Raw genomic sequence first — 23,699 nt, forward strand, 5'->3', positions numbered from 1 at the left:
ATTTATATGGGCGATTATATTATTACAGGTTCATTTGGTGTCCAATATCATTATTTTTTTCTACATTTTGGTGTAGAAAGGGTTTTATTTGGAACTCGATGTCATTGATCACAAGATGTTACAGGTGATATCAATAAAACATTTTCTTTAAAAGCTTAAAATCCTGATTTCCTGTTGTCTGAATTAGTCAGTGTCAATTCTGTTACTGTCAACTCTATTACAAAGGTATAGTGTTGACAGTCATGTATGTGTGTGATAAAGAGAGGGATAGAGACTGTGTATGACTGATTTTACAGAAAATGTTCTATTGTTATGGCCTGTAACATCTTGTGATCCAAGACAATCAGTACCAAATTTGTTAAAATACTTAAAAATATAACCAATTTTAATAATTGAAATGAAATTTACCCGCAATTATATAATCACCCATGTTTCAGTGTTAAAAGCATAGTTATAGTATAGAGCAAACTTCACTGAAGTTCTCAAAAAAAAACTGCAGTTAAAGAGTTTTTTTTACACTTTTTACCATTGGTGCTTGAGTGTTCTTACATTTTTGTATCTATTATTTATTGACATAATGGCACACAAACATGTAAACATACATTTATACATATATACATATACTTATTTGTTATATTTCTATTTGATTTAGGATGTCAATGACAATTCTCCAAAATATCTGAATGATGATTACATCTTTCATGTAAGAGAAAATGAAGGAGGCAAGTAGCATGTTGTATTTTCCTGAACTGAATGAAATAATCTCATCCTTTAATCACCGCTGTGTTTGGGTTGTAACGGTATAAGATTTCCACGGTATGATAATCGTCTCAGAAACTATCACGGTTTCGCGGTTTGCCGGTATTAAACACTAATTATTATTATTATTATTATTATTATTATTATTATTATTATTAGCTACAAAGACCCTTAAATTAATAAAAAACAGATACACTGAAAAAAATGATTCTGTGCCTTAGTAAATTTAACTTAAAAGAAATTATTAAATTCTATAAAAAAAATCTAAAAGTAAAAATAACACAAAAAATTTAAGTTAATTCTAAATTAACAAATTATTGAGTGTGGATTATGTAAAATCCACCCAAATTTGTAAGAAGGAAATTATGTGTTGAAACTACTTGAATTATTTAAGTAAATATAACTAACTAGGCAGTGGGCTTGTACTTCCCAGCATGCTTTGCATGGGACTGCATTTGGAGAGTAAAATTTGAAATTAAACGCTATTTTTTGTGTTTTTAACAAAAAAGAAAGACTTGTTAGTGTTTCAGGTTAGATTATCTTTGAGATTTAGAAGAGTTTCTGTTTCTGTTTTAAGTTTTGTTGTTACCATCATTCAGAAGAGTGGTGCTTGTATATAGACAATAGGTGACACGATGAAAATCATGATGTAAGCAAAAACCGTGCTTATGCCAGTACTGAGATCTATTGAGTCTCTTCTTACTTGCTCAACATAATGTGGCAGTTATATGTGAAAAGTTAAATAGAATAAGAGATTAAAAAAACGATTGGATTATCTTAATTTTAGTATGTAGAAATTAAACCATTAAATTGATTTGTTTGCACATAATTAATTTTAGTGTTCTGAACATAAAAAATTGAGCAAATTCTACTCAAAATAATTATGAATATAATTAATCTGAAATTACATATAAAATATAAGTACACTCAATTGATAAATTATAGGTACACTCAACTTAAAAAATATATCTGGAGTTAGATAAATTAATTGTGTGCATCTTCTTGTCATAATAAAATTAAGTAAATTCAACATAACATTTTTTTCAGTGTAGGGTTTTGGGTTGAAGATATGGTTTATTATATTAACCTTTTTTTGGGGGGGAAATACACTTTCGAAAAAAGTAAACTTTGATTCTTATTCTTTTTTTATTCTTTTAATTTGATTCTTTTAAATAAAATGATAAAATTCTCATTAAATTCTCTCAGAACTGCTCTGGATATATCATCATATAATGAGTGAAATGTATAGTTTTTATTATATGGCCTTAGTATAATCAACTTCAATTGATCTGTAATATAAATCACTTAAATGGGCTTTAGTGCCTCTTCGTCCACATTTCTTGCAAACTGGATATCTATCTTCAAGGACGACCCCGCATTCATTTTTTCGTATCCCAAAGTATTCCCATACTGTAGATTTTAACTTTTTTCTGGTAGGGGATAGAGGATAGAATTTGTAGTCTCTGACATTTTCTCTGCTATACATGAATGAGTGGAGTCTAGCAGTCACGCCAAATGAAGTTGCATGTGCGTAGTAAATGTTTACGGTATGATAATCGTAAAAGTTAATATCAACCGGCCAAACCGGTATACCGTTACAACCCTATAAGAAACCCAAGTCATTTAAAAGGGCTAGTTCACGCAAAAATAAAAATTCTTCCTAAAACAAAAAGAAAGATATTTGTAATCAAGCAATAATAGGAGCACTGTGACACACCATTGTGTCCCTGAGCAAGACACTTAACCCCTAGTTGCTCCAGAGGCGTGCGACCTCTGATGTATATGGCAATTGTAAGTCGCTTTGGATAAAAGCGTCAGCTAAATGAATAAGTAAGTAAGAAAAACAAATACTCATGACAAAAAGTCAATTTGTGCTCAGAAACAGTTTGGTTATAAACTGCTTGATATCTTCCTTTGTGTTTAGCGTTACAAAGAAATTTATACATGTCTGTAACAACTAAAGGTTGATTCTGTCATCATAATTTAAATTTCTGGGTAAACTATCCCTTTACTTTTTAAGGTGTATACATGAGTTTTGGGTTAAAGAGAATTTTATCACAGTAAAAAGCATTTAAAGAGTGACTCTATACTGTATAAAATATATACCGAAGACTTGCGTTGATCTGTTGTCCTCTCTTTAGGTATATCAGTTGGCTCGGTCTCGGCTCTCGATGCGGACCAAACAGAAGTATATAACCGTATCACCTTTAGCATTGAAAATACTTTCAAAAGTTTCATTATAATTTCCGAGCCCTTCGGTGAAGGTTACCAGGGCAATATAAAAGTGGATCCTCTCTTTGTGCTGGACTATGAAAGTGACTTCAAGACCTACACTCTTACTATTGATGCATCAGACTTGGGTCAAAATAAAGCTGTGACCAAAGTGCAAGTGGTGGTGGAGGATGTGAACGATGAACCGCCTGTGTTTCCAGCTGACCTGACGCTGCGTGTTAAAGAGAACACAACCGTGACAGCACCTTTGGGCGCAATTGTAGGCACAGATGTGGACACCAAGCACTTTCTCGAATATGCACTTGTTTCAGCTGAATGTCAATGCGGTGGCACCAGAAAGCCGTGTCCAGATGAATGGTTCAAAGTTGAGACTAATGGAGATGTGGTAGTAAATTCTGCTTCCCAATCAGCGATCGACTATGAGAAATGTAATCAGGCGTTCTTGACAGCCAAGGTTATAGATATTAAAACTGAAAAAGGGCAGGACAGCACTGAAGGTAAGTCCTATTGTGTCTGCTATTAAAATGTAATCATTTTCATCGTATTACTGTAAGATATTTATTCAAATTAAAGGGGACAGATAATAAGAAACCATTTTTACCTTGTCTTTGTTGAATAATGGTAGTCTACCCACATTCACAAACATACAAAAAGTGCTAAACATGCTAAACATCTCAGTCTCATAGAAATTCCTCTTTTAGGAATGTCAGCCAGAAAACAGCCCAATCTGAAAAACTGATGCTTATGACATCACAGGCATCTCACTGCCCCTCCACTTTAAAATAATTGGCTATATTTTTTGAGTGGCAGCAAAGTCAGCCAATCAGTAATGAGATTGCAAGTTAAGCCAGTAGGGGGAGCCAAATAGTGCAAAACCACTTGTTTAAAATCCCCCACCCTAATAGAGCTATCTAAGAGAGGTTTTAAGGAAGCTTCTAAGGCATTACAGACCCAAACAAAAACATTTTTGTCTACATGTCACATCACAGAACAACGATAAATACCCCGTTCAATCATTCTATGTCACCTTTAAACTTTTAAATGTATTAATCATCCCATAAAAAACAAAGCCTTTGTGTACAGAAAACTAACTGCGTATTCATTACCCTTCAAATAGCGAATGAAAATGCGCCCAATGGAAACTGTGGAAATGTGTGGTCGACTTCATGTTGCGTCACAAGAACTGTCAAGCGAATGACATTAAAATACAGCGAGAGCGATTTAAGACTCAACTACTCTGTATGCTTTCCAGTCCCTCTCGCCGTATTTTGATGTCATCCGCATGTCGATCTGCGCAGCGCAGTACCTGTTGCCATGGTTTTTGGAATTACTTATTGCGAGACCTTCATTTAGTTAATGATGAGACATAAAAGCTATGTCCAATTCGAAAGGCAGCGACCTTCAAAGGACGTATTCTGAGTAGGGCTGTCAACAGATTAATCGCGATTAATCGCATACAAATATATATAATATAAAAATATCAAAATCTAAATAAATAAATATATGAATGTAAATCTTTCTTAAATTCATGCATGCATGTGTATTTCTATATACAAAATAATTACACACAGTGCACACACATATATTATGCAAAAAAAACTTTTATTTTGTATGTGATTAATCGTGATTAATCTATTGACAGCCCTAATTCGGAGACCAATTGCATGCATCACAGCGGCACAACTGAAGGCTGTTAAGTTCATCCAAATTTGAAGGCTGCTTTATATGAAGCTTCAAAATGCGTTCATATTTCTCCGCGCTGCTAAGGATAGAACGAATTGTATTCTTCACAGCCAAGGCTATCCCGAGATTCATTGCGTGCCTGTAACAGCTGGATATTTTAAAATATATTTTTTTTAACTTTATTAAATAAAAGTTTGTATGTAGCAGAAAAAAGTTTCTTGTCACTGTTTTAGTATTAGAAGTTATGTTTTATATTAATATCATTCTGTGTACATCGCATATTTTTCTAAGGTTGATTAATTTGATATACTGTTAGATCAACGTGTCATTTTTTGTTAAATAAATAATACTATTAATAATTTTAATACGTCAGAAACACATCCGCTGTTTCATGGTGACAGACGAGGCGCGTACAGCAGGTGACGCAACTTATAGATCCTCTGAAGGCTAGACCGCTTCATGTCAGTTCCCTTTCAGTCGGTCACTACGACGTCACGTCGTGACCGACGAATTGGGAACTCGCTTAGAGAGACCAATCTGCTTCGAATACTACTAAAACGCCAATGAACTTGGCATTGAGATATTTGCATAATGTTGGCGCCGCCCCGCCAGGTGCGTATATAAGCAGCAGGTGCAAATAAGGAAATTAGCTTTTTATCGCTTCGAAAGCCGGCAGTATCTGCTACTGAGAAGCTACTCTACTCTGGTGGGATTCGATTGCTGAAGTTGGTTGGACTAGCAGTACCACAGCGGACGCTTCGCTTAATTCCACGACTCTACATCTTTATTTTGTTTTGAGTTTAGTGTGTGCGTTGCCTTCCTGTGCGCTCATCAACTAAGCATCTGAGTGAATTTCCCTAAAAGAGTGATACGAGAGAGCTTTGTGCCTTGTTAAAGGCAGCCACTCTCTCGTATATCCGGACATCAGCGTCCTTTTCAGGATGGCTTTTCGTCCGTGCGATCTTGGGTGCGGCAAATACATGGGTCCGAAGGACGGTCACGAGCGTTGTCTTTCGTGTTTGGGCATCGAGCACGCAGAGGCAGCGTTCGCTGGGGGTAAGTGTTCTCACTGCGAGAACATGTCCCTTGTGGATTTGCGCAGACGGTTGTCTTTCCTCCGGGAAAAACGCAACCCTCGTCATGCGAGTGCTGAACGCCGCCACGGTGCGGCTGTGAAGCTCTCAAAAGACGACCTGCGCATCACTGTGCTGAGCCGAGCGGGGGATTCGTCCTCAGGCTCTCAGCCTCCTCATCCACAGCCGGTTGATGTGCCGATGGAGACTTCAGCGTCGTGTTCTACGATGTCTCTAGAATCCATCGTGCCGCCCTCCGGGTCCACCGACGCCGCAGCATCCGAGGGTGGGCCTCCTCCCCCTGACGTGGACCCCGACGCCCTTCCTCCCTCTGGTCGGGTTGGGACGCCGGAGTTCGATCCAGAGATGGTGGCCGTGCTCGCTCGAGCGGCGGAGACCGTAGGGTTAGAGTGGGTTCCCCCCCCTCAGCCCGAACCGTCCCGCCTGGATGATTGGTTCTTTGGAGCTGCCCGGGTTTCACAACCCTCTCCACCGGTGCCTTTCTTCCCCGAGGTGCACGAGGAGCTGACTAGAACCTGGAAGTCGCCGTTTTCCATGAGATTACGGCCGTTTCAGCCCTCCCCCCTCACCTCCCTCACCAGCGGAGCCGCTAAGGGTTATACGGGGATCCCTCCCGTGGAGCGTGCTGTCGCGATGCAGCTGTGTCCGGCACACGCTCCCTCTTGGAAGGACCGCCCAACCCTCCCCTCTCGTGCCTGCAGACAGTCCTCCGGTTTAACGGGCGCTGCCCACCAGGCATGTGGAGAGGCGGCCTCAGCCCTGCACGCAATGGCGTTGCTGCAGGTTCACCAAGCCAAGGCCTTGAGGGATCTGCACGAGGGAGGACACGACTCGCCTGTCCTTTCGGAGCTCCGGGCTGCCACTGACCTGGCTCTTCGCGCTACGAAGGTGACAGCGCAGGCGATTGGTCGTGCCATGTCCACGATGGTGGTCCAGGAACGCCACTTATGGCTATGTCTGGCTGACATGTCGGAAGCGGACAAGAACAAGTTCTTGGACGCTCCAGTGTCACAGGCTGGCCTCTTCGGTGAGTCGGTGGAGTCTTTTGCCCAGCAGTTCTCCGCCGCCCAGAAGCAGACAGAGGCGATCGCACAGATCATGCCCCGGCGCAAGCGACCTGCATCTCGCCCTCCAGCGCCGGCGGGCCCGTCTGCTCCTCGCCGAGGGCGCCCTGCGGCGGCTGCCTCCGCCCCCCCCACTAGAACATCTTCCAGGCCACGGAGGGGGAACAGCCGTCGACAGCCCGCCCCGCCCGCCCCACCCGCTTCCCGTGGTAAACGGAAGACGAAGCGGCCCTGAGACGGGCGACCTGGATTTGGATGGGATCACTCTACGGGAGACGGTGATGGCATCGCTCCCTCCACCGGTAGAGGGCCGGGTGGAGAATCTTTGGTTTCCTTTTGTTTCTGTTCCGCCGGCTTCTCAGCCGGCACCCACAAAACCACAAAAAGAGTGCATTCCTATTCCTTCTCCAGGTCTTCAGAGGATCGAGAGAGATGTGAGCGGGCATTCACATGCTCTTCCTCCCTCTCCTCTATCGCCAGCGGGTGTTCTGAGGAGTTCCAGCTCTCCGCTGAAGAGACGGGACCACCAGCACCCTCCTCGGAGTCTGTGCTCTCCGCTGAGGAGACCAGACGACCGTCACCCTCAGCGGGCTCAGGTCAGTGTCACACACACACATACTGTAGATACTTATGCTGTCTCAGCAGACGTACCGGCAGTACCACCTGTCCCGCTCAGCCGCCCCACCGCGGGTACCCCGACAGTGCCGTTAATTCCCCTCGTACGGTCCCTGGGGGCGTGGCTTCAGCTTCCCAGCCCGTCTCGTTGGGTTTTACGCACTGTTCGCCTCGGTTACGAAATTCAATTCATCCGGCACACACCCAAATTCTCGGGCATTCGTTTCACCACGGTGAAAGCGTCCGATGCACACGTACTGCGTGCAGAGGTCGAAGTCCTGTTGGCGAAGGACGCGATCGAGCCGGTCCCTCCAACCGAGATGAGATCGGGCTTCTACAGCCCGTATTTTATAGTACCCAAAAAAGGCGGCGGGTTGCGACCGATCTTGGATTTGCGCGTTCTGAACAAATCTCTGCAGAAGAGGTCCTTCAGGATGATAACACCGAAGCAAATATTCAATTCAATTCGCCCCCAAGATTGGTTTGCGGCAATAGACCTGAAAGACGCGTACTTTCATGTGTCCATAATCCCTCGTCACAGACCGTTTCTCCGGTTTGCGTTCGAGGGACGGGCATACCAGTACAAAGTTTTACCGTTCGGGCTATCCCTCTCTCCCCGTGTGTTCACGAAAGTAGTGGAGGCGGCGTTAAAACCCCTCAGAGAGAGTGGCGTTCGCATATTGGCTTACCTCGACGATTGGCTTATAATAGCGCATTCTCGACGGACGCTGTGCGAGCACAGAGATTTAACGCTTCGGCATCTCGCCCGTTTGGGTCTTCGGGTCAACTGGGAAAAGAGCAAACTCTGCCCCACGCAGAGGATCTCTTTTCTCGGGATGGAACTGGACTCGATCGATTTATCGGCGCGTTTGACAGAAGAGCGCGTCCAGTCAATTCTGACTTGCCTCGGTTCATTCCGAGGGAAGAATGCGGTCCCGCTGAAACAATTTCAGAAGCTCCTGGGGCATATGGCTGCAGCAGCGGCCGTGACACCGCTCGGACTGCTCCATATGAGACCGCTTCAGCGTTGGCTTCACGATCGAGTCCCGAGGAGAGCGTGGCGCGCCGGCATCCATCGTGTAACCATTACACCTGCGTGTCGCCTAACATTCCCCCCGCGGTCGGACCCCGCGTTTCTCAGGTCCGGTGTGTCCATGAGACAGATCGCTCAGCATGCTGTTGTACACACAGATGCGTCCGACACGGGCTGGGGTGCCACGTACGACGAGCTTACGGCTTCAGGGGTGTGGACAGCACCCCAGTTGCACTGGCATATCAATTGCCGAGAGTTGTGGGCAGTATATCTGGGACTCGTACGCTTCGCTACGGAGCTGCGAGGGAAGGATGTACTAGTACGCACCGACAACACTGCGACCGTTGCGTATATCAACCGTCAAGGCGGTTTGCGCTCCCGTCACCTGTCGCATCTCGCTCGTCATCTCCTCCTTTGGAGTCAGAAGCATCTGAGGTCCCTTCGTGCCATTCACATTCCGGGCTCGCTCAATACAGCAGCGGACGCGCTTTCTCGAGCTGCGCGCCCCGGCGAATGGCGACTCCACCCCCAGACGGTCCAGCTAATTTGGAAGAAGTTCGGTCGTGCGCAGATAGATCTGTTTGCGTCGCCGGACGATACCCACTGTCGCCTGTTTTATTCACTAACCGAGGGCAGCCTCGGCGTGGACGCATTGGCACACAGCTGGCCTCGGGGGATGCGCAAATACGCATTCCCCCCAGTGAGCTTAATCGCACAGACACTGTGCAAGGTCAGGCAGGACGAGGAGAACCTTTTACTGATCGCCCCATATTGGACGAGCAAGAATTGGTTTCCAGAGTTAATGCTCCTCGCGACAGCCCCTCCCTGGCGGATTCCCCTGAGGAAGGACCTTCTTTCTCAAGGAGGGGGCACATTATGGCACCCGCGCCCCGACCTGTGGGATCTCCATGTGTGGTCGTTGAGCGCGCGCAAGGTTTAAGTGATTTACCACAAGCGGTATCTAACACAATCAACGCGGCACGAGCTCCGTCTACGAGACGGGCTTACGCGTTTAAATGGAACCTTTTCGTCACCTGGTGCTCTTCGCAACGCGAGGACCCCAGAGAATGCCCTATTAACACCGTGCTTTTATATCTTCAACATAGGTTAGACGGTAGGCTGTCACCCTCCACCATTAAAGTTGATATCGCTGCTATTTCTGCTCATCACTCACTTATTAACGGCAGAACAGTTGGCCAGCATGATTTGGTTGTTAGATTTCTAAGAGGCGCTCGTAGGCTAAACCCCTCGCGCCCTCCTTCTATTCCTCCCTGGGACCTGTCCATGGTGCTGAAAGCCCTTCAGGCCCCCCCGTTCGAGCCTTTGCAGTCTGTGAGTCTGAAGCTTTTATCAATGAAAGCTCTGACCCTGCTAGCTTTGGCCTCAATGAAGAGAGTAGGGGATTTACATGCATTCTCTGTTGACGACTCGTGCCTTCAGTTTGGTCCTGCTGCCTCAAGCGTAACATTGAGGCCCAGACCAGGCTACGTGCCCAAAGTTCCCACGACTCCTTTCAGAGACCAAGTGGTGAGCTTGCAAGCGCTGCCTCCGGAGGACGCAGACCCAACCGTGGCTTTGTTGTGCCCCGTACGCGCACTGCGACTCTACGTGGATCGCACGCAAAGCCTCAGGACCTCAGACCAGCTCTTTGTTTGTTATGGTGGCCAGCAGAAAGGGAAAGCTGTCACTAAGCAGAGGGTGTCTCATTGGATAGTTGATACTATCGCCCTGGCTTATAATCTTCAGGGTATTCCTTGCCCCTTTAATTTGAGAGCGCACTCCACACGGAGCGTTGCCTCATCTTGGGCTCTAGCTCGTGGTTCCTCGCTAACAGACATCTGTAGAGCTGCTGGTTGGGCGACACCTAATACGTTCATTAGATTTTACAGTGTTCGTATTGAGCCTGTATCCTCTCGTGTTCTTTCCTCACCAGGGGGAGCACGGAGAACAGTCTCACAGGTCGGCTTGCAGCCTCCATCTGATGCTTCATAACTGTGTCAGTATGGAAGGCCTTCAGAACAAAAATGCGTAATGGTTTGAATTGTTCTTCCTCCGCTGCCTTGGCAGCCTTTGTTGCGGAGCATTGGCTGTCAGCCTTCACTAGCTGCATCCTCGCGAACCTACGTGTTGGCTCGGGCTCCACATTGTGTCCCACCGGGTTCCTTTGTGAGTATTTTCCGTGGGGTTAATCCTACTAGCCCACGTTTCCCTTAGCAGAGCACTGCTTTGCTTACACAGCCACGGCTGTCATTTTACCTCAACTACGGTTGACTTCGCCCACCATTAACCCTTAAGACGGGTGGTGGCTTCCGCAGCGTTCCTATCCCGCTCAGGTAGGGCGCTTCCCAGTCGCTGGCACTTCTGTGGGGTTAAAGGAACATCTAGTGCCCGGCCTTCTGCCTTAAAACCTAATTCTCCTTATCCTTAAGTGGAACCGGAGGGCTTTACGCAGACACTGGAAGAGGTCAGCCCCTAGTGGCGTTTTGGTAGGGATTCCCAATTCGTCGGTCACGACGTGACGTCGTAGTGACCGACTGAAAGGGAACGTCTCGGTTACGGATGTAACCCTCGTTCCCTGAAGGAGGGAACGGAGACGTCACGTCCCGTCGCCACAGGTGCTGCCACCTGCTGTTACGGCCGGTCACACTTTCCGGCTTTCTCAGCGAAAAAGAAGCTAATTTCCTTATTTGCACCTGCTGCTTATATACGCACCTGGCGGGGCGGCGCCAGCATTATGCAAATATCTCAATGCCAAGTTCATTGGCGTTTTAGTAGTATTCGAAGCAGATTGGTCTCTCTAAGCGAGTTCCCAATTCGTCGGTCACGACGTGACGTCTCCGTTCCCTCCTTCAGGGAACGAGGGTTACATCCGTAACCGAGACGTTCTCTTCACAGACTTCAGAGGCTGCAACCTCCAAAGAACAAGTACTCGCTTTTAAAGATGCGTCCTTCGAAAGACACAGCCGTCGAATTGGGACTAGGGATGCATAACGAATAATCGCGATTAATCTATAGCAAAATAAAAGTTTTTGTTTAAATCATATATGTGTGTGAACTGTGTATAATAATTAATTATATATAAATGTGCACACATGCATGTATCATTTTAAGAAAAAAAATATATATTTATATATTAAGTACTTTTTATTTATATAAAATATAAATTATACATAAATATACAAATGTATATACACATGTAAACATTTATTAAATATATACATGCATGTGTGCGCATTTACCTACACAAAGTTATTATACACAGTTCACACACACACGTATGTTTTTGTAAACAAAAACTTTTATTCTGCTATAGATTAATCGCGATTAATCGTTATGCATCCCTAATTGGGACAAAGCTATTAATTACATTTAAGTCACATAACACCAATTAATGGAAATTGCGTCATTTCTCAAAAGTTTTTTGTCGACATTTAGAAAATAACGCTAAAGTTTTGTGCAAACCTTAATGGAAATTCAGTTAGTGTCAAGCACTCAGAAGAGAAATGACATCCATTTTACTGTGTATTAAAGTGTTTTAAATATGTTTTACCTTTTTGCAGGGATTGTGACTATTATTATTGAGGATATCAATGACAATACCCCAGAGTTCTTTACAGTGCAGGATTTCTATGGTAATTTGGGAGATATTTTGGTGTTAAATACCTGGAAATGTTTTTAAAAAAAATATTTGCTATGAAGTTTTTATACAGACAAAATAATGTTTACACTTACACAATTGCAAAAATCTTTAAGATTATTTTCTTTGTCTAGTTGTATTACTTGAAAGAGTTGATAAAGACTCAGCGGTCGCCAAAGTTTATGTGAGTATAACAGCTAACTTAGTGACATTTGTAAACTCAATTTAATTGATAAGACTTTGCATCGTAATATAAAATATTTTGACTGTCTTGTCTCAATGCATGCAAGTCTTTGAGTCTCTATAAAATATTTTACTTATTGACTTATTGTTTGCTTCTTTTTAAGGCCGAAGACAGAGACACAGGAGAGAACAAAAAAACAGAGTTTAAAGTTCATAAGGTTAATTTTATCAGTGCTGAAGGGATTGTCATTCAAGATGTGATTTTTTACGCTGACACTGAAGCTCAGCAAGATGCTGAAGGAAAGTTCTCTGCAGATATACGGTGAGATGATAACACAATATGTTTCACACAAAAACAGATTAGGTCTGTTTAAAAATGTGTTTAAGTTTGAAAATAAAATGTAAAAGTATAAAGAGAAATGCAACTGTTTGAGGCAACAGGTTACTGTCTACAACAATGTCACTGCATCAAGTTGCATCACAAGAAAGGATCATAAATGCACATCGCAGATGTAAATACACAGAAAATTTACTGAAAATTGCAGCCTTTTCAAAAAATATGATCACTTAAAGACCCACTGAAGTTAGGGTGGGACATTTTTTGAGTAGCCAATAATGTTTAGTTTACCTCACAGCCAGGAATCTGATAGGAAGCTGAAATGCAGAATGATGTCATAAAAATCATTCATCCGTATTGGCTTAAATGATAGACTGTCATATCATACTGGTTTAAAGATATCATTAAATATGAAATGAGTTTAGTAACATTACACCACAGTGCTCCTAGTTACATTCATGGGCAAGCTACTCCAGGACGTTTGTGAATTATCATAGACGGTGTAAAATCAACAAATGTCAGTGATGTGATTCAAACATGTGTTTTTGAAAATGTTCAGCTCACAGAAAAAGATGGACACTGCTCAGAAAGGCAAGTTCATGGTGGAAGTTGAGGCCTGTAACCCTGATGGTCTCTGTTCCACTTCTGTGCTTGAGGTAAGACCTCAATATTGCATCTAAGGCTATGTTTACATTAATGCGTTTACCTTTTAAAATGATTACTTTTACACTACGCATGCCACCGTTTTCGACCCTCATAAAACATTGCGCTGCAGTGTAAATGAACGTAGACGGAGTCTTATGTAAACGAGCAGCTGATGTTAACGTGACGGCGCATCATTTTTAAAGTAAAAATTATTTTTATTCAGGTAAATGGAGGTTTGCAACGGAGGTTTTGCCAAAAATAGTAAACATCTACCAACCAGCGTTTATAAACGCTATATCAGATTGTTTTAACAAGTATCCTTATAGATAATGTCTGTTTTATATTTATGTTGAGTATTGTTGGGTTTGAATATTGTTGTAATGTTGTTTATGTTTTGTCTTTTTTTAAGTTAGCTTATTACAAAAGATAGACTGTTATTTTAAACGCCATATAGGGCGTTGTAAAGGCCAATATGGAGGGAGAATTGTACCGGGTCAGACATAATTTTCGAGTTTAATTTAAGTTTTGTTTGCTACTTTAAAATGAATTTCGTTTCATATAATTTGTCTCTTAATTTTAATCAATGTGTTGTTAATACGTTAAGTGAATATAAATGAGTAAAAACAATAAAATCAATTCATATTAATATTTAATGCTCGTTTAGCCGATTGCGCTTTTTGCTATTTCTGTGTTGCTGGCAGAGGACGTGCACGGACCTCGCACACTTTTAAAAATTAACGTCATATTCATTTTTAATACTTTAGCCGGCCACGTTTTTTTGTCGGAGAATGCATGCGAGGGAACACACTCACGCACTGAACAACGACAGGTAAAAGGAAGATAAGTTATTTGGTGTTTTTCTGAAAAATACAGTCAGTTCCGTACGAAAATTTTCAAATGCACTGTAAAAAAATTCCATAGAAATTACAATGTAATTGCAGCTGGGTTGCCGGTAATTTACCGTAGATTTAAATTTATGTTATTTACTGGCAGTTTGAGTTCGTTCAAAGTTAAATACATTTGAAATATTAACAAGTCTTTATCTTTACAGAATAAAACTATACAATAACAGCCTCATGCAAAGCATTCTGGGAACCAGAAATCATCATCAACCTTTTTCTCTTTTTTGCTTCAGATTTTGTTTCCCAGAATGTTTTCCTTGATGCTGTTTTTTTGTTTTACTCTGTAAAGATAAAGACTTGTAAATGTTTAATGTTCATTTAACTTTGAACAAAATGTTGCCAGTAAAAAACATAAATGTAAATCTAAAAGTTACCGGCAACCCAGCTGAAATTTCTACGGAATTTTTTTACAGTGTGACTATAAGATCATGAATATGAACTGCGAACAATGAACTATTATAAATATAACAGCGTGAAATGTCTGAAGAGGAACTTTCTACATTAAAGCAAAGCATTTCTGTAGGCTAAAGCTATACTTCACCTCTTATTATGTTTGATTGAAGTTTGCATTTGCTGAAATTTTTTTTTCTGCTTCAAGTTCACTACAGTACTGTTCACTTGAATGCTTCCTTTTAAAATCATAAAGACCTTTCTGTTTGGTTTAAAACATCAACATTAACCAATTAATCATATTAAGATGTTGTAGTGGGGAGCTAGAACAATATAAGACTTTCCCAAACACATTTTTATAGGTTCAAAAATAGTGTCTGTTGTAGTTGCCGGCAAAGGATCCAGGTATGAATTTTTGTCAATATCGCACACCCCTAGGCTGCAGAAATGCGCAAAGGTAAGCAATTATTAGAGTAATAAGTTATTTTACACTTTAAGCGCATGCCCAGTTACGTGATTGGTCATGTTTCATGCGTTTAAAATGCCAGTATAAACGAGGATCGGTTTCATTTTAAATTGCCGTTTTAAAACGCAAATGCTCTAATGTAAACAGGGCCTAAGAGTTCACACTTCTTCACCATTTCTTCATTGATTTACTGTATTTGTTTACATGCATGTTGTTATTCGATTGTTTTACAGCTTCTCACTGTTGACTCATCCTACAAAGTGAGTCTCAGATTTAAGTCACCCGTGTCTGTAGTGAATGAGAATTTGCCACGTATCAGAGAGTAAGACTTTTATAGTTGATTTTAAACACACACTAAGCTGCTTTGTCTGAAGACCAAGCAGTTAGGCACATAGTATACACACTGATATTTTCTCATACTGCTTTGAAATCCAAGACAGCATGCTTTCACCTTAAGATAAATGTTTAAAAATAAAACATGACATGTCTATTACAGGATTCTGACATCTGCTACAAAAGCATCAGTTCACATCTTTAATGTAGAGTTGGAAAAAACTCAACGGTAAGGATCATTAAAAATATAGCCACATGCTGTACACATCAGGGGTCTCCCAAACCTTTTTATGAGCAAGGGCTACCACAATGGATAAGGGCTACTTTAAAACTTTTTTCTTTTACTTGTTGGTTTTTACTTTTTTATGTTTCACCATTGTTTTAAATGTTAACATACATAAAAGAAGCCAAACTAATATAAAAAATAATAATAAGCTTAATATCATAATATGATTATCCAATGTTATAAGTTGTATGATCCAGTAGGTGGCGTGTATATCATAGTTTCATCTTCTATTCTCACATCAATCTCATCGTACTAAACTTTAAGTTCCCATGCAGTCTGTAAAATCCCAGCTTAAGTCACATTTTGGGATTTATAGTTTTCTACATAAACTCATCCTACATAATGTAAAAAACATTCAGTGAAAATATAACCTTGATATCTTTAATATTGACTGAAGGTTGAAATTACCTATGACCTATATGAGACTTTAACATAACATAAATCAAAATACATCTTTTAACAAGCTAGAAATCTTTTTAAGGTTCAACAAAGACTTTTTAAACATGACTGATGTTACTGTTTTGTTTGTGGGGTTTCTTTCCAACTTTAAAAGATGGTTGTGTCTCTTTCATATGTTTTACACTTTTTAATAATGTTATATCATTGGCAGTGCTGCTGAAGACGTGACTGTTCTGGAAGCGTATTTTGTGTTCCCCAACGGTTCAGCTCTTGACTACGCTGAAGTGAACCAAATTTTGAATTCAGAGGAGGTTTATATGGAGTATGGAATGATTTTGGTTCAGTTAGGATTCACCGGCATTGTACGTTTTTAACTCACAGTTGCTTTACCTTCTCAAAACACTTAATGAATTATTCATTTCCAAAATGTTTGTATTTATTCGGTTCAACACATTCATTTCTTTGTGTTTTACGAGTCACTTTTTGGTTTCCACAACAGTCAACAACCACTGATGGTGGGAAAAAGATGAAGACTGAAGTCTTCATCATGATTGGATTGGTGGCAGCTCTGGGAATCATTGCGATCGTGACAACCACCTCTCTAGTGTGCATCAGAAGAAAGTAAGATCTATTCACTTACATTTTAAACACATACTAGTTGAACATTTGCATTTTGTTGGGCTTCTAGTTCTATTTCATGGTGATGTTGGTAGCTTATATCGAATGACTACCATAAAATTTTAGCATCATCTGCCAATAGAGCAAATATACCAACCAACTATAAATAATTTCTTAAACAATAATAATGTATTTAATATTATTTATAATATATACAATCTCGTCTTTTTTTCTGTCAATCTGAGAGGACATTATTGTGTTAATATTTAAATGTTGATGGCTCAATTTGAGGAATGTTTTTTTACTAATGTTTTACATGGAGAGTTGAGGAGAAAAACGCAGTACATTTTTCACTGATCGGTAACTTTTTACCTTGTGTCTTCAACAGGGGGTCCATGGCCCCTTGGGGGTCCATGGTGATATTACTGGGGGTTCTCCTAATATTGTATAAATTCAAAATAATTTTTTGGACAAATAAAATTAGGCATCAAACAAAAATGCATTTATATGCTACTAATAAAAATTTAAGCTTAATAAAAAAATGAAATTATTGAATACATGTTCTCTTATGTTGTAAATTGTTATATAATATTGAGTATTTCTACTTTTTATAGTACTTAGTTCTTACTTTATATTGCAAAACTCTTGCAAAATTTTTACTTTTAATTGCAATTTCTCACATTGCTTACATCAGTAAGGCTTAAAGCCCAATTTCGGTCAGTAGTTGTTTCAGGTTGGGATGCAAGGTATTTTTATCATTTAAAGGGTTATAGTGATTTTATTTCCATTCGAATCCAGAATGTTAGTGTTTTTTCTAGTGATGCACCGATGTATCGGCCACCGATATTTATCGGCCGATTTTTTATGAATTTGAAACCATCGGCATATCGGCAATAGCACGAGAAAGGCCGATACCGATTGTTTATTAATTAACTGCATAAAGAAATCCATTATATGTAAAAAATTAGTTGATGTTGTTAATAAAATAAATGCTGAATAGCAAAAACCACCTTTGAAGGTTGTCATGCTGTCTTATTATATTTGTTTTAGCTTAATTTGTGCCTCTCTTATTATGTTGGTCAGTTGAATGTTAATTAGATCCAATCCATGTTCAGTAAAAATAATTTGATGCAGAAATAAACTAGCTAATAGACCAACTGTATAGTATTGTATACAAGTGTTTAATATCGGTATCGGCCAGAAGTTGTCTGTTTAAATCGGAATCGGTATCGGCCCAAAAAAATCCTATCGGTGCATCCCTAGTTTTTTCCCAACCACTCGCGTAAAACCCCCCCGGCGAATGTTATTTGACAAACACCAAGGTTGTGTGGTAAATGAATTGCCATCTGAATCCAGATCTCGGAGTTTATAAAAGAGGATCAATGCAAAGTAATTTTGCACTTTGTTTGAGACCCCTGAAAATCACTGTACAGTCACAGGCTTCACGTTTATTCTAAAAAAGTGAAGCATCTTTCTTTGCATGCATTTTCAACATTGACACCTTCATAACTAAAATGATGAGAGGTATGGGAACAAAATTTCATCATTGCTCCACTACAGCGAAATCACGAAAACGTTTAAAATGTCTTAAGTGCTAAATACAATTTTAAAATGCATTCATTACAAAACAGAACAGTATTCCATATACATAATCAAGTATCCAGGTCATCTGAATGATCATTTCCAGGATTTCAATGCATTTCCAGGTGTTTCGAATTATAAAGTCAAACATCCACCACAAATTTATCTTCATTCAAATGCATGAGTTTTATTGCAGACGAGGCATGCATGCAAATATATTTTTTCTGACATTCTCATCAGAAACAATTAATGCCTAAATAGGGCTTGAGACTTTCATTCTTGAAGCCCACTTGGCGAGTTACCTTTTATTAATTGATCAAAGCCACCTTTACTTACATTTGGCCTAGGATGGTTAAAATTTGTGCCTTGGTTGAGTCAAAGGTATATCAGTTTTATTTTTAATGATATAGGAAAAGTATATACTTTGTACAGTGTACTTCCTGTTTAACCTTCTCTAAACATCAAGCATGGTAGCAGCAACTGTCTGGTTTGCAAATCCACTAACCAGATTTAAAACAGCTCTTCTTGATGTGCTTCCACACACACACAAATGCATGCACATTACTCTATCCTTTTTGCTGTGGTGTTGGATTTAAGTTAATCTCTTATCCTAACATTGCTGGTTACTTTAATCCTTAAGCTACAAGAGGAAACTCAAAGCTTCCAAAGCAATGAACTCGGCAGCAACAGTGGTGATAGAGAATCAGAAGTCCGGACCTGTGGTGCCTGGAACCAACAAATACACCAGCGATGGGTGAGAGTTATGGGTTAACAACCAGCCACAAAATTTAATTCAGCAAGAATTCTGCCTTATGTGCCCTATTGTTTATTATGTATCCCACAGAGCAAACCCAGTGCTGAATATGAATTTTAACACAGTCGCAGACCTTGGCTTTGATGAGGACGGATCCAGTATAGATAAAGAGAGGTACAGTGACATTATAGCATTATGCTGTAGACTACATGTCAGTCTTATAGTCCCAACCAGAAACTTCGAGCATGTATAAAAAAGAAATCTGTATGGACTAGACGACGACAAAACAATTTCCACACAACGTTTAGATTGATGCAGAAAGCAGAGAGACTGGCGAGAGAGAGAGTTGCTTTCCTTTCATGGAAAGGATTTTCAGTTTTTACATCCCGCCTCTTTACCAATTTTCAGTTACCCGCTTCAAAAAAAGATCTTCACAAACCTATGGGGGACTTCATGGACACTACGTCCATTTTTTTTACAACCTACATTATAAATACAGCTATTACAAGTTATTATGATGCCATTTGGCTCCCCTTGTGATGTCAGAAGGGGATCTTATTATAATAATGCCGCCCCTTAATCTGGACAATCCAACCACAGCACTGCCATTTAGAACAGAGATCAGCTCATTTGCATTTAAAAAGACACACCAAAAAATACATTTTTACTGAAACCTACAAAGTGGCAATTTTAACATGCTATAATAAATTATCTATATGGTATTTTGAGCTAAAACTTCACATATGTACTCTGGATAGGGCTGTGCAAAAAATCGACTGCGATTATCATGCGCGTGTCATCAGTAAAGCTGCCTAGCTTCTCGGTGAACTACGGGTCTGTGTAATAAATGCTGCTCCATCTGAAAGCAGCTGATGGCGATTTACTTCTAATCACGGAACCGGCTTTACTGATGACACGCGCATGATAATCGCAGTCGATTTTTTGCACAGCCCTAACTCTGGAGACACCAAAGATTTATTCGACATTTCAAAGTCTTGTGAAATGTCCCATTTAAGACATTTTGCATGCACTGCACACCTGTTTACAAGAAAAAATGGTCCAGAAATGGTACCATGCTTTCTTTGGGGCAGTACCCTTTATAAAGGTTCTAGTACCATTTAGGTAAAGATGCCTATGTATACATCCATGGTACCATTTTGTACCTATGTGCACTCTTTAGGTGTACTTTTTGAAAGGGTACTGCTTCAGTGATAGCTAGGGACAATTATCTGTGACAGTGTGTACAAAATAGCATATTTAAAAACTGACACTAAAGTAAAAGAGGAAAGAAACTGATTCTAGATCAGAAACAGCATTTATATTCAGGCAGGTAGTTCTTTTAAAATAGGTCAGAAACAATTTTGTGGTCCTCCATGACAAATGCCCCGTGTTTTTGTTAGCGTGTGCGTTTTATTTTTAGCAGTAGCATTAGATAAATGTTGTGTTGTGTCGTGATATTGGTGATCTCATGTTTCTCAGAATCGCACCAAGCTATACCGCATGCTAAGAAAAGCGTGTCCTTTTGATTCTGTTTTAAGCAATCACATCGGTCGAAAATGTGTCCTCTGGTAACATTTGTTTTTTATAACACACTGCTTGTCTTTATACAGCAGATCTGCTTTGTGAGATTCTGATGTTGTGTTTGTTCTGTTTTAGCCTTAATTCCCTGGACTACAACATTGATATGGGCACAGAGAATGATTCAATGCCAATGATGGTAAATGTACTGTTTGAATAAGATAAAGTAAAATACAGTGCGCTCCAAAAGTGTGAGACCACTTGCGGAAATGGTTCAATTTTGCATTGTTTTAATGTAGTATATATTTTACAGAAACTTATCAAACAGACAAATATTATATTACCAATTATCACTGAAAAACCAGCCCAGTCTCACGAAATTTCGTAATATAGTCACATCATTTTTTTATTCTTTTTTCATGATATTATCACGAATTTCCGCGTTTTTTTGTGATCGTATAATGAATTCCTGTTTTCGTGTGATTATCACGTATTGGTTACTCAACTGTTTTGTCCTGTTTTCTTACCATTGTCGCTTCGGTTTAGGGTTAGATTTACAAAAAATGACATCCCTACCCAAACCCAACTCTAACCCTTACACCAAAAAATAAATCTGAAAAAAAAATATAAACCAATATATAGTGTGACATTTTAATGTAAGCACCAAATCTAACCCTAAACCGAAGCGACAATGGTTTAAAATAGGAAAAAGCAATTAAGTAACCAATACGTGAAAATTACACAAAAACAGGGATTCGTTATACGATAACGAAAAAACGCGGAAATTGGTGATACTGATATCACAAAAAAAAATCAACAAAATTACGTGACTATATCACGAAACCTCGTGAGACTGGGTAGCAGCCAAAACTTGTAATGTACATGAATTGCATTTACTTGATGGCTCACATTTTCCCAAAATGTTCTACATTGTTTGCTGTAATAGAATGAAATCATGGTAACATGGTATTTTCTGTATAATATTTTATTTTTTTATTAAAATGTAAATGTTGTCTCATTTGGATCCCACTGTATTTTAGACATATTAACAATCATTCAAGACATTGAATCACATTTGGTAATACAAATAATTATTTTATTTATTCAACTGGTATCACTTTACAATAAGTTTGTATTTGTTAACATTAATAAATGCATTAGTTAACATGAACTAACAACGAGCAATTCAGTTTTTCATCAATTATTAATTTTAGTTAATGCCAAGTTAACTCATTGTGACTCAACTCACATTTACCTTTGATTAAAAAAATCTTTTAGAAAATGTTGAATTTACTAACATGAATAAATGCTGTACAAGTATCATTGACCGTTAGGTCATGTTTGCTAATGCACACTGATGTTAACTAATAAAACCTTATTGTAAAGTGTGTTACCAATTAGCTTGGTTATTGTGTATATTGTGCTTTTATTTTGTGTTTTCTATTGTTTTATAGATGATTGAGGAAGAAGAGGAGGAGGATGATAGATCTCCCTCACTATACATTGAGCCTCTGGGTGCTGCATTGGCCCAGCGTGAGAAAAAGAGAGAAAACGAGAGTCCCAATTTTGCTTTTGATAATCCCGCTATGAGCACCACTGACCTCTAACATAACATCCAACCTCTGTCCGCTCCCTATCTTATCTTTTATCTTTTTAATACCCAGACCTGCCATAAAAGAAGAGAGTTTTCGTGCTCAGCCTAAACTTTTAACAATGGTTGCTCCCACCCCTTTAATGTATCAATCTTGCACATCAAATTAATGACTTTTGTGAAAAGTTTTGATACAACTTTCATGTTTTTTTCTTTATTTATATTTGTCTTTTTCTTTATTTTTTTCTTTAAACTCTTAATTTTTTAATGATAGAAATATAACTTTTGGGGGTTCAATAAGTGATACTGAATCCTTTATCGAAATTCCAGCAGGCATATGACCGACCTTCAACGTTGAAATATGGTTGAAATAATGTCAGTTCTTGATTTTTTACATTGAAACATTGTTGATACAACAGTTAATGCTAAACGGTTGCAAAAGGTTAATAAAATGCTTAAAAATCAAAAGTTGAAATTTGGTTGAAATAATGTCAGTTGTTTGTTCAACGTTGATTCAACCTTGTCCTTGACGTTGTTTCAATGGTTAATCAACATTAAATTGCCAGCTGGGATGTTTGCTATAGAGAAAAATGGAACTCGCTTTTCACTTTTTTAAATTTCTTATAATATTTTATGTATGTGAACAAAGTGAATGAATGTTAAAATGAAACATACAACTAGGATTCAAGAAATCAAATTAACAGAATGACTACCTGTGAACCCTGCCAAATGTTACCTGGCACTTGCCTGCTAAAGTCTGAGTGAAAGCAAGCAAATTTAAATCTCAGATCCTACTAAGTCGGTTTGGTGACCAGGGTGTACATAGCCGAAACTGTTTATATACAATATATTGTTGATAATGTGGTGTTGATATGTGCTGAATACAATCATTTGCAAAAACATTCTTCTAATTTTGCTACATTCTTGAAATAAAGTTGACTGTTTTGGCAACATTATTCACAAGCTAATTGTTTTTATTTGTAGACATGGTTTAATTTCAAAACTTTTCACTTTACAGCTACAGTATCACAATAGTCACAAACCACCACAGTGGACGTGAGGAGTTCATTATGGGTGTGCTGAGCTTAACTGCAAATACCAGACAAATCCACTAAAACTTGACTTACACCATGGCCGTAATCATAATATAGACATTGGGGGGACAACATGTTCCACTCTATTAATCAAAAACTTATATATTTTTAATATACATATATATAGCCCTGAATGTTTTGATCCCCCCAATGTCAAAGATGTGGTTACGTCCGTGACTTACACAATTATACAAAAGCCAATAGAAAAACAGGGTTTAAAACCCTAAAAAACACCAAACATTTTACTATTTCACAACATCACTTTTTTATGCCTAATGATCAGAAAATTCTAGGGTTTCCCTACATACACATCACAGTACCTGGTACTGTCACTAGTGTTTTAACTGCTTTACTTCAGCCCAGAAATGAAATTTTGTCTTTACTCACCCTCATGTCGGCCAACAACTTTGTTCATCTTCGGAACGAAAATTAACATATGTATGATGAAATCCGAGAGCTTTCTCACCACCATAGACGCTATTTTG

The 23,699-nt window shown here is 39.6% G+C and overlaps 1 protein-coding gene across 1 annotated transcript in view; it reads left to right on the forward strand.

Moving 5' to 3' along the window:
• cdhr2 (cadherin related family member 2) overlaps positions 1 to 23,076 on the forward strand; it is a 40,256-nt gene extending 17,180 nt beyond the window's left edge. Inside the window, exons 18-31 of the mRNA XM_065242167.2 lie at positions 653 to 722; positions 2,901 to 3,488; positions 12,041 to 12,112; positions 12,252 to 12,301; positions 12,465 to 12,622; positions 13,197 to 13,293; positions 15,274 to 15,362; positions 15,537 to 15,602; positions 16,270 to 16,420; positions 16,558 to 16,679; positions 18,898 to 19,011; positions 19,102 to 19,185; positions 20,668 to 20,728; positions 21,984 to 23,076. Coding sequence (XP_065098239.1) covers positions 653 to 722; positions 2,901 to 3,488; positions 12,041 to 12,112; positions 12,252 to 12,301; positions 12,465 to 12,622; positions 13,197 to 13,293; positions 15,274 to 15,362; positions 15,537 to 15,602; positions 16,270 to 16,420; positions 16,558 to 16,679; positions 18,898 to 19,011; positions 19,102 to 19,185; positions 20,668 to 20,728; positions 21,984 to 22,136 — 1,875 coding nt within the window. The 3' untranslated portion in view covers positions 22,137 to 23,076. The remainder of the gene's footprint in view (positions 1 to 652; positions 723 to 2,900; positions 3,489 to 12,040; positions 12,113 to 12,251; positions 12,302 to 12,464; positions 12,623 to 13,196; positions 13,294 to 15,273; positions 15,363 to 15,536; positions 15,603 to 16,269; positions 16,421 to 16,557; positions 16,680 to 18,897; positions 19,012 to 19,101; positions 19,186 to 20,667; positions 20,729 to 21,983) is intronic.
• The last annotated feature ends 623 nt before the right edge of the window (positions 23,077 to 23,699 follow it).

The sequence above is a fragment of the Paramisgurnus dabryanus genome, chromosome 16 (assembly GCF_030506205.2).
Source record: "Paramisgurnus dabryanus chromosome 16, PD_genome_1.1, whole genome shotgun sequence".
Taxonomy (NCBI): Eukaryota; Metazoa; Chordata; class Actinopteri; order Cypriniformes; family Cobitidae; genus Paramisgurnus; species Paramisgurnus dabryanus.